Source organism: Lates calcarifer, linkage group LG11, assembly GCF_001640805.2.
Source record: "Lates calcarifer isolate ASB-BC8 linkage group LG11, TLL_Latcal_v3, whole genome shotgun sequence".
Taxonomy (NCBI): domain Eukaryota; kingdom Metazoa; phylum Chordata; class Actinopteri; family Centropomidae; genus Lates; species Lates calcarifer.
In genome coordinates, this window is record NC_066843.1 from 5,361,275 (window position 1) to 5,373,519 (window position 12,245).

Consider the following 12,245-nt stretch of genomic DNA (forward strand, 5'->3'; position numbering starts at 1 on the left):
ACCCACTGTCAGCTCAGTGAAGCAGAGAGGGAGGGAAACACACGCCGACATGGAGACGATTCGCTGGGAGAAACACACACACACAAACAACACAACACACACACACACACACACACACACACACACACACACACACACACACACACATTGATTTAAAAGAAAGGAAATGTTCTATTCTTTATTCATGGAATCTATAAACCTATAAACATCCATACCAGGCAAACACACCTTACTGTACATATGTGGGTGGACATAAACACAGATGCACCTAAGCATGTATTTATGTTTTCCGCAGCACGAGTTACAGACTCTGCAGCATTTAGGAATTCTAAAAATATCCGAACCAGACATGCAGGATGCACACATACATACACACACAAACACACATACACACCGACACAGCAGAGGAGCTGAGGACACAGCAGGGCTGGCTGCCTGGGGGAGTCAGCAGAAGGTGAGCAGAGATAAGGCTGTGTGATTGTGACTGCATGTCAGAGAGAATCTGCACACCACAACAGTTCAGCGTGCCCTGCGCCTCGCACACATACTACACAGCACAACACATAAACACACAACCACAAACTTTTATATATGCAGTCTACATCACCTGCAGCAGTGTACCAAAACAGTGAATTTAGACAACATGTGCACTGTGTGCATGACTTGAGTTTCTGGTGTATTACAGAATTTATTAAGTTTGTTCCATGCTTGCCGGTCTGCTCCAATCTGAGCACCCCGGCACACCAAACTGACCTCAAAGAGCTGGTGATGACAAAGGCTGAATGATCAAACAGTTTGCATTGCCTCATGTCTTGCACTTGTGTTGCACTTGGACAGACAGCAAAGAGCACAGCTGGCAGGAAGCTGGTCACTGACATGTATGTGTGTTCTACAGTTCAATAAGAAGAAATAACTGACCAATCTGTAGTGAGTCTATCTGTAATCCAAATACCCAAACAAAAATAAAGTAGCCTGCCATTTTTCCACCACTGTAGATCTGTTTCAACAGTCAAGAATATGTCTGATAAAAAGTTTTGCTTTGCTTTGAACTGATCTAGTCTGTCTTTTGTCTGAGGAATAAAAAAGGTGAAATAAGAGGTGAAAATTAAGTGTTTGAGTTACTGCATGAAAAACTCTGATTTGCAGAACAGCTTGTCAGTCAGCTCCACCTCACTGGCTGCCTCTGCTGCAGACTGAAGCTGCTGAATAAGGCTAATTAGAATAAACATCACTAAGGTTTTAAATGCTGTGTGTGAATTAAATAGATATTTTCACATCTTGTAAAAAAAAAAAAAAAAAAAAAAAAAAAAAGGGACAATACCCCTTTTTTTTTTCAATTTGACCATGCAAGCGAACACGCACACACAGTATAACACACAGGTACAAATACAAATATTTCTCTGGGCCCATCAGCAAACAGACCCTGAGAAATACCAGACTCATAGGTGTTTTACGGGTGGAGAATTTCTCAGCAAAAAGTAGCTCCTCAGCATTTTGTGATAGAAATGCTAAAACCCAATTTACAGCTGAGAGTATGTGGCATTCTGATGTGCTGATCTCAGGCCTTGACCAACCTGATGGAGATAAATCTGAAAGCACTGTTTACTGTTCAAAGTTTTCTGTCAGTGCTGGCATTTTCAGAATATTTTCTAAAAGTTTTGCTGCTCACATTGATAAAAAGTATTTATATGTCTTCTTTTTTCTCCTCTTTTTGCAACAACAAAACAACAAAATGCTACATTTACACTTTTGACAACACACTGTTGATGACATCCTCCTCTCCCCTGTGATTGTTACATTTCTGCTTCAATAGAGCCATGTGTTGTCTTTGTTATATTTCTTGTTTATCTGTTGTCAGATGAAGCACAACTAAAATAATGATTTGATCAACTGTCATAACTGCTGCAGAACAAATTGCTTAGGTACTGCAGGGTAAATCAATATGCTGACTTCTGACAAAATAAAAACAGAAAAGATAATGTCATGCAAATAAATGACAACCCCTGCATTAAGTAATCACATGAAGAATCATAAGACAGTGTCTCAACATTGCTGGCAAGTTGACATACTATTTTTGTTAGCCATGTGTATGAAAAGTCAGACATAAAAATTCTGTTTTTTATCTCTGCACTTTGGAACATGATTTGAAAGCTCAATGTCAAGGTCAAACGCAAAGGCTTAGTGTAGATAGAGGCCAAAACAGAAAGAAAAAGATGTGCCTTTCAAAGTACCTGCATAAGCATATGGTTTTCAGGGTCTGTGTTTAAATTTTCACTCACTTTGCACACAATTCTATTAAATTCATTCTTTCTTGAGTTTAACAAAATTTTTAAAAAAAAAAAACAAACAAACAAACATAGCTTTGTGTATATAAATTGATTTTAGTTCATCTGAATCAAAATGTCAGTGAGTTTTCAGAGGCGCACTGGAGGGCTTTAGGCATTCAGAAACTTACAATTTAGTTGCAGCTGAGTCTCAACCAAAAAAATCTTCATTCGATTTACACAGGATTTGATTTATTCGCATATGTTCTGACAAAATCCTTTATGAGGAGTGGATGAACAAGGCCTAAACTTCACTGATCCCAAGACGACAATGTATGATCGTAAGTGTACTATACTAATGGTGTACTCACTTACTGTTATATTTCCTACAACTAAGAGTACAATGACAGTCTGACACCAGCAATATTTCATCCATCTCTTGCTAAGAGAGACTAATGAATGGCTTAGCTTTACACTACTCAGTGTCATAAAAAAGCACCAAACACAACCACGCACAACATAACTAAATCTAAAGTCAACACAAAAATAATCTATTATTTCAAGAAACGGCTTTACCTACAACCTACACTGAGCTCACTGAATGAGACTGGCCATTAAAATCAGTTGACCATTAAAATCATCATCTCATTTAATCTCATCAAGAAAAATAATGTACTGTATCTAACCTGATGCAACTATTTCAGTAACTCTACACTGGGTTTTAAAATGGAATCTCAGTATTCAAAAAGGGTACTTGGTGTCTTTTTTTATCCATTTTTGTTTAAAATAATATTTTTGCTCTTACTTATCAAAAACCTGCTTCAGATGCTACAAAAGGATATTCTTAGAAATAAATACTGTGAGTGCCGCAGAAAAAAACTCTTGCTGTTGTCCACTGAGCAGGTATGCTGGAGCATTTGGTTGTCAAGTGCCTTGGCCAAGGATAGCTAGACTTCACATGTTCTCCCAGCTCTCTAAATTAAACTGCCTACTTTCCCTGAGCGTCAGTCCACTGGTACCTTAGAAGTACCTTTTCAGGGTTTGACATTTAACCGTACAGATCTATCACTGGGATGAGATTATTCCACTTCCTTTGAAAAATTTAATATCCTGATGGGAGAAAATGCCTGTTTCAAATGGTGCTGGTTGAAGCACTGCCAAGCTCTTGTAGAAAAACAAGACGCTCACATTCAAATGCACACATAAAAACATATGAACAGATTATCTATGACTTCCTGCTGGCTGTTGGCAGTGCGCATTTCTGGTGGGCAGATGCGTTTGGTTAATTCAGAAAGTCATCTTCCAGCTCAGGAACCTGCTGTGAGACACGACCACCATGTTTCTCAGTGTCAAGAACAAACGAAGGCAACCATGTACAACTGTGACCCCTCAGTCTTCAGACAACCTGTCACTACTAAAGATCAGCTTGCATGACAAGTAACACTGGTTTCCAAATTTTTAGTTTCCATACATTTATTTGTTTTACAGGGGTATGTGAGCATGCTTTTCTTGTGTGTTTTAAGTGTTTTATTTTGTGTGCATCCCTTTAGAAAGGCTGACAAAAGAGCAAAAGGAGAGACCAGGACTGTGACTCAGTCAAACTTAACTGAGAGACTGATTTCCCTGTAGCAGAGTCCTAATCGAGGCTGTGACTAGAATGACAAAATATTCAACTTTACTCCAGCCGCATCACTCCCAGGAGCATAACCATCAAACACAACCAGCACTTAATTAGCTTCTCACTTTCTGACTTCACTCAGCTCTGCTCCACTTATCTGCATGTGTGTGTGTGTTTGTATGTGTGTCCTCAGCCCAAGGCTCTGTCTGAACACATTTCAGCAAATAGAATCCAATTTGTTTAACTTCTATTGAATACAAGTAGGGGGGATTGGCACATGGAGGCTGGTGACAGTGTGCTGTGAGCAGTGTGTGGGATTCTGTTAATCTGCATGGCCCTATTGTGCTAGACAGTGTTACAAAATCCAGCAGCAGAGCACTTCATCCAATGTTCTGCATTTATATCTAATTTTGCAACAATAAACAAACAAACAAAGGGTCAGTCAAGCAGCACTCCAGCCTCACCTGTGTTGCTTGGCATCTTGCCATTGCTGATCTGCTTGAGTCTCTTCTGGTGGGATTTGCCGTTGTAGTGAATTTGGGCCTGTGCGGCTGAGTTGAGTTGGATGTTGCAGACCTCACACAATGTGTAGCTCCGTTGCTTTCTCTCCCTTTTGGGTCTGTAGAGTGCAGAAGGCAGGGCGCCCCCTGGTGACTGCTCATCCGGTACTGCACCCTCATCCTGGACGTCGCAACAAGGCTCAACGTCCATCTGAACTCCCAGCGTGGCGCCAAACCCCCTCCTGTCCAGCTCAGTGTTTGGCAGAGCTGATGGGCTGAACGGACGTTTCATACCTGTGACAGAAGAGGAGGACAGGATAAATACAAAAAACAGAACAGAGAGAGTGACAACACTGAACAGAGGGACAGATCAATATCGCTTAGAGGTACAGCTAAGGTGTCAGAGCACACCACGCTCAAAAGTTATTTCAGAGTACACATCAGGTGTGCTCCTTCCCTTTCAAAAGCATCCCAGCATTAACATGTGTAACACAGTGGAGTGCGAAACAGAGTGAGGCCATGTGTCCCCTCTCCTGTGGATGGAGGTATCATTTTCCCCAGCCTGGCCTGACCAGACTCACCCAGCATACAAAGCCACCCTGTTAAAACCTGATAGCCACAGGGGACACACAGGCAAAAACACCCCTGATTCTGGAAGCTTTGTAGAAGGAGTGTGTGGAATCTGACCCCACTCCTGTCTGATCTAAGTCATGCTTGTCAGCACCCACCAAACACAGTGACACCTGCACTGTACACACACACACGCACACGAAGACATTGGTAAGCACTAAAACGACAGACTGGGCACAACACTGCATACGTGATCACACTGTACAGAGGTAAGTCCATGTGGTGGTGGTCCTGGGGTGCGGTGACGCACCACTTGGGGGAGACAGAGTGCTGTAGTGTGGCTCTCTGAGGACCAGTGAGGCCCCTCTGTCAAGCTGTTCCACTTGTGATGACTCCATGTCTGCTTTGCTGTCTGTGCAGCCCTGCGAGCCAAAATGCTGCGGCAGTGGCTATGTTGCCTCTGTGGAGGATCTCAGCCAAGCGGTGCCTGGATCAGATTGGCAAACAGGAAAACAACTGGGAGTCTATGGCTTATGAAACAGCTCTGATGATGTTTGCTGACATTAAAGTTCAAATTAGAACAGCTGAATTACAGATACAACTAAGTAATGGCAAAAGCATTAAATATACAAGTTTGTGAGAGCTTAAGCTAGAACACTTCCCCCTTTCATTATGTTAGTAGAACAAGCTCTAAACACCTGTGAAACATGGACTGGACTGGACTGATACGTACAGGGTTAACAGGGAAGCAGGACAGTGATATTGAGAGAGACAACACAACACATTTCTGTCAAAAAAGGCTGCTGCTTGAACACCTCAGTTTTTCCAGGCAGAGCTCTGTGGTCAGAGAAGAAGCCTTCTCAGGATAGAGCGTCACAGATCAGGAGCTCTTTGTTTCGTACGCAGCTACTGTCTCTATAAATAAATGAAAAGGTAGGTCTACAGTAGCTCTGTGAAGGATTGAGACATCACCATTGGAAAAAGTCCCCAAAATACACCCAGCTGTGCATTTCTGTTGCTGGCTTATTGCCTCTGCCTCAAGTTATTTACGTAAACACCGAAACCGCTCAGATGCACACATAAACACACACTCAGACACAGAGACGAAAGTAAAGTGGAGTGTATGATGCATACATACCTACATCCATGAAAAAACTCACACACACAAATGTGGGCAGGCAAACACACACACACACACACACACACACACACACACACACAGTGCTCAAAAACACATTAGGGCGAGCAGCCTCTATGAAAGCTGCTATTCATGTTGCCAATCTGGGAGCACTCAAGAGGCTCCATCAGATGTTTTCTCAAAAGCTTTGAGCAATGCTGCTCTCTGGCACTGAATGAAAAAACATCTCTGTGGCCCTTAACCACGCAACCTCCTCACACTCCTGCCAAACTACTCAGCTACCCACCCCGAATTAGCATGGTTGTAAAAACAAAATCATCAATGAAGAACATAACATACAGAGCATATAACATCCCTCCGCCCTCCATCACAACCTTGGATCAAGACTCATCTTCTGTTTGCAAAAAAGCAGGTTCAATGTCTAACCTGGAAGAGTGGGTCTTGACCTCACACCTGCCATTTTGTGATACAGTTTTGCCTACTTCAGAAATGTCATAAGCATGACTGTTACCATAGCAACCGGTCTGGCACAGATCTGACACATTTAGCTCCGAATGTGAACAGGGATTTTTTGTTTTTATGCAATCTGCTGTAAATAAAGCTAACCTTGTAACCTCACCGGATATGTTTGCAGCATGACACTAAAACTGGTGCAGAGGAAAGTATTTTTACCTGCTACACCATCTGTATTTTGAATGTGAGTCACAAGAGAACTCTTTCGTATTTCCAAACTATTGGTCAGTGAAAATATGTTCTGTATTATTTAAAAAGTGGGGTTGTTTTAAATACTATAATAAATAATGTGTAAATATTGTGTATCATTTTAAACAGATTTTAATAGATCTTCACTTTTTTTGAAAATCCTCAAAACTTAGTTTCTCAATTGACTTTTTACTGTGAGTGGTGGGATCCCCCACATTTTCTGCCACAAAACAGTTTAGGTTGTCTCAGATTTGACATTTCTTTCTTTCTTTCCTCTGTTGCCTCCCAACTGGTTTGAAGATTCTGCCGACAGTCAACACATCACCACATCCAGACAATGTATATGAAGCAGATTAGCTGAGATTTTGAGTGTCAAACATTCAATAAATAATACCTGGAGATGTTTTTGTAAAATCTTCAGGTATACATACATTAGCTTTTGTGCTCTTTTTGCATCACATCTATTGGTGATGCAGGAGGCTGGATGCCCTGCACTTCAGTGTTACCTGAAGTTAGCCAACAATCAACTGTTATACAGAGGCTGAGAACCCACCTGCTGGATGGAGGCTCACCAGAACCAAAAGGTTTCTACAGTTTTCACCTACATGTATGTGAGCGTGTTTGTACTAAATGGCCCACAGAGACTTTGAAGACTCTTTCAGCCATTGGTAGTAGGTGTGTGAGACAAGAGCCCATGCCGTGTCTGCACACAGAGATGTGTAGGCTGACACAGGACAGGGGATTGTCAGGGGGTAACCCTGTGGGAGGAGAGAGAGGGCAGGAGACTCTGCCAGCTTTGCCATGTCCGCTGTTTCCGCTGTCTGATGTGTCCCCCCCCCCCCCCCAATGCCTACACTGCACACTCTCCTCCCTCTTGGCACATGGGAACCATCAATCACTGCTGTGATCTTGCTGAAAGACCCAGGCTCACCCAGCATAGCAGCTCAGCAATAAAAACTCTATTTATGATCTTGTGTCTGCTGCTCACTGATCCTGAAATATTATAGCACTTTCCCCAGCTCAAACCAGCTCTAACCACCAGCCCACCTCGTAGAGCACCCCCACCCATCCACTGTGGTCCACAGTTGGCAAGGTGGTTGAGGGGGGTGGCGGTGGTTCTTCCTGATGCAGGCAGAAATTGGCCTCCAGATGGACCAGCTCAAACACTGCAGGCATGTTAGCAGCTCCTAAATCATGCTGATGAGAGGAGGGCACCGACAAGTGCAAGCCAATGAGACAGAGATTCTTGTACACGTCACATGACCACACATAACTGACTGAGAACCTTCACAGACAGACCACAAATAAAACAAATTGTCAAGAGGACACAAGCACATGTGTGGACTGCTCACACACACTCATTTATGTGTACAGTCACAGGTATAATTGCAAACATAAGATGCCCTCTGATTCTGTAAAAAAGGAGTATGCTATTCAGCAAACTTGCACAAATAAACAGAAGAATTTAGACTTGCCTAAATATATCCTAGAGCACACAGACTGACCTCAGAAATGTAAACCAACACAATCAACAAAAAGCAAATCTCAAATTAAGCCAACAAGTATCACAGAGTCACAACACACACACACACACACACACATTATGCATAAACTGCCTCAGAGGAAATAGCTAGACACACATGCAGGAAAGAAAAGGAAAAGTTAGCCAGAGGAAAAGACTCCTGACTAAACAGTTGGATGCAAAAATATCAATTGTTAGAATTCCTCACCATTAAGTAGTTCTGACAGAGACAACTGTAAGCAATATGACTCCAGGCGTGGATATTCTGTTTCACTGTCTGACACATATCAGACGGGTAAGGATCAAAAATCCTCCTGACAATCAATCAGAGCTCAGGGCATTTCACTGCATAAGGTCAGTGATGGCAGAGAGACACATGACAGAGTGGGAAAAGGAGAGAGAGATTGGTGAAAGGAGCACAAAGGCCCGTGTATAATTGGCATCATCAAAGTATCATTACTGTCATTACTGCTGTATTGTCATTACTGCAACTACAGGACTGGCCTGAGGTCTTTGAAGCCCCATGTCTTTGTGTCCAGTGCATCAGTGTTGATTATGTAAAGTCCAAGCTGTGGTTCCCTAATGAGTATAATTATACAGGAATCAGTTCTGTGCTTTTGGGAAAAGAAGCGAGGAATACGGCGCGGCTGGCTCGGGACTCAAAAGCTAGGACCGAGTGTTTGCAGTCCCTGTCACCCCGAGCCCGAGAGTAAATAAAAAGCAGTGGCACATAAATTGATGTGTTTTCTCTAATCTCTGTTTGCAGCAGTTCTTTGGCGACGCACAGGGAGGGCATTTGTTCACTCTGTGTGTGTGTGTGTGTTTACTTATGTGGATGCGTTTGCTGCGCATGAGTGTGTGCCAGTGTGCCCCAGAAAAAAAAGCTTCACATGGGTAAATTTATACAGAATCACACTTATCCTATTGCTAAGGCTGCACTGTGTTTGTGTGTATGTGAGAGTGGGTGCATAATGTGTATGTGCATGTGTGTAAACCTGTGAAGGTTAAATTGCAATGGTAAATGGACTACACTTATATAGCGCTTTTGTAGTCTATCGACTATCAATCATCTGATAGAACAGCATCAGGAACAGTTAGGGTTTCAGTGTCCTGCTCTAACTTGTGAGCCACGCCACTCAGGAGGTAGAACCAAGGTGACATTGGACAGAGGGTTAGAATTAGACAAGATAAAAGACAAAACAAGAAGCACATTGACGGGATAGAAGACAGGACTTTTGATAAAGGAGACAGGCTAATAGAGAAAGCTTATTCAACAAGCAAAGTTACACATCCAGTGTCAACACACCAATTTTACATTCACAGAAAAACAAGAACATATCTCTATTCAGTCAACTGCAAAAGCCTTTCTGGAATAGACTGGCAAAGTTGCCAATTTTAGGGAGATCAATTCTGTCCCTCTTGTAGATTTCTAACACACAACATGTTATACCTGTAGCAGGTAAGGTGGAGAGCATGTACATTTCATAGCAGGGGTCCCTAATCTTTTTTACTCCAACAGCCCTGTGGCAAGCCCTGTGGGAACTTCATTGACATAAGCACGTGGTGTACCAGTGTTACAACGGTAATAGTGTTTTGTGTCCTGTCTGTGCAGGACCAATTTTTAATCCTATTTCATGAGTTTATTTTTCTCCACAGCCCCACAGTCAAAAAACCCTTGGTTGGGAACTTTACAACACACTTTGTAGTTTGGAAAATTACAACAAATCAAATACATACACACATTGTTCTAAATATTAATTGCAAATTAGACTGTTGTCTCTTTGTGTCTTCATTAGGAATATCAACATTTTCTATTGACTTTCTTAGATGATAGAAACTGCAGCATAAACACCCTCAGTTATCTCACTTAGACACCACTAGTGGGTTTAAAATGTAGAAACAGGCCCAAGGCTTAATTGTGTGTTGTCATGGCAATCCATCCAAATGTTACCACAATATTTCACTCAGGAGAAAAGATCAACAAACCAAACGACTGACTGGCATCACGATCCCTAGAGCTGCTGTTACATGACAAAAACTGACTTTTGTTGAGATGGAGATATTATTTGCGGCTCTTATCTGTCAGCAATGATTGAGCCAGGTGAAGACAAACATTTACTGGGAGTATTTTCAACAATCAGACTACCTCAAGCAGAAAGATGGTGTCCATTCTGTCTGAGGTCAAGGTCCAGCTTGGCTCTGCATCGTCTTCACCTCGCCTACGATTTCTGGAGTTTGCTTTTCAACCTCTTATGCCATTTTACTTTTCCAAGCTAAGCACATAGTTAACAATCAGTCTTCTTTATGGTTCACTTCTTTGCTTATTCTCACACTGATATATTTCCACATCTCCAACACGCAGCCACCAGGGAACGGCTATTAATGTGTGGCGGATAGTCTAAAATTGCGTCAAAGACAGACACTGTCTTGTTCTTTGAATCTGGCTGCGTGTGAGCACATACACAATTGCATGTTTACATATGTTCAGGGATAACAGAAAACATCAGTGGACATTTATAACAACATGGTCAATAGTCTCTAAAAGTGTATCGTTCTATATGAATTATATACTAAACTGCAAAGCTCTTTTGTTGTAAGAAATTATGCAAGATAAGATAAATGCACAAAGGCACAGTGAACTGAGAAAAACAGATTCAAGAAACAGCAATCTTCTGCTTTTGCTTCAGACTGTATTTTCACTGGATTGCAGTTGAATACTTAATTCTTTCAGCTTCTGATCAGCATTTAAGTTTAAGTGTACTTGATAGAGCAATGCAGAAAGGATGGTATGATTGGACAGTAAAGATGAGGATGTATGAGCTATTGAACAGCGCCAAGGATGAGGAGAAACAGCTGTTCATTTGCATGTAATTGTATGCATATTTCTCTCTAAAAAATAGGTGCTAAATATGCATGTTTTATTTTTTTATTTCTAACCCCAGAATGCACAACACAAGTATGTATGCAGTGAGTATGCAGTTGAAATCCACCTTTCTCAAAGCCTTGGCATGTGTGTGCTGTTTGAAGCTTTCTCGAGAACTGCTCATTCCAATACTTCACAGTTGACACTGCGCCTCCTTGTGTCCTCAGCAATACACCGGCCAAATCGGATGAGCGGTTGCAGAGAAAATCTAAACACAGGCAAACAGACAGACAGAAATTCCTCCATTTATAGTTAGATACTTCATTGGACTTCTCTTCCTGTGCTTGTGTAATGCAGTCAATCAAGCCTAGCATCAGAATGTGATGCCAAATTCCCGGTTTTACAATTTGCAAAAAGCACACAACCGGCAATGAATAGGCCGCCTCCATCCAGTGTGGCCCTATTCATTTTTCGACCACAAAAAACAGACCAATCCAGTTTTTGCACTACTATTCAAACATCCGTCTGCCCCAAGCGTGCTAAAGTTAGCCTGTGGAGAAAAACAGGCCCATATTTGCCTTGTTCACATTTTCACCACAAACTCAACTGGGGAACTGCCCAGTAAGAGTAACCACAGACACTGGGAGAGGTTCCATACAACACTAGATATACTTAGACATGGACAAACCCAGGCTCAGCCACAGTGACAACACACACACACACACACACACACACACACACACACACACACACACTGCACAGTCGAGCAGCTGCACACACATAAAGATGAGGAGACACAATCTTTGGTCTCACATCCTGCGGGGCAGACATTTTGGATGGCAATTTGTCTAAAGGCCTATGAGGTGTTGATTTTACAGTCTGCTTTAACCAGTGCCTTCAACCTCTTGTCAGTTTCTGCCTGCTTCAGCAAACATCTGACACAATCTGTAACATCTTAACAACATCTCCTCATGACAGTTACAAGCAATATTTGGAAGACATGCTGAAGAAGAATTTGTTCCCAACCAGGAATAAATCCAATTAATTTCATAATGAGTAATGAGATAT

General features: G+C 42.0%; 1 protein-coding gene across 3 annotated transcripts in view; it reads right to left on the minus strand.

Annotated features, from left to right (window-relative positions):
• The window catches only part of znf385c (zinc finger protein 385C), a 137,519-nt gene that overhangs the window by 74,996 nt on the left and 50,278 nt on the right, over positions 1-12,245 (minus strand). For all 3 annotated transcript variants that reach the window (XM_051074084.1, XM_051074082.1, XM_051074083.1), the window contains exon 2: positions 4,347-4,676. In XM_051074084.1, the coding sequence (XP_050930041.1) occupies positions 4,347-4,676 (330 nt within the window). The remainder of the gene's footprint in view (positions 1-4,346; positions 4,677-12,245) is intronic.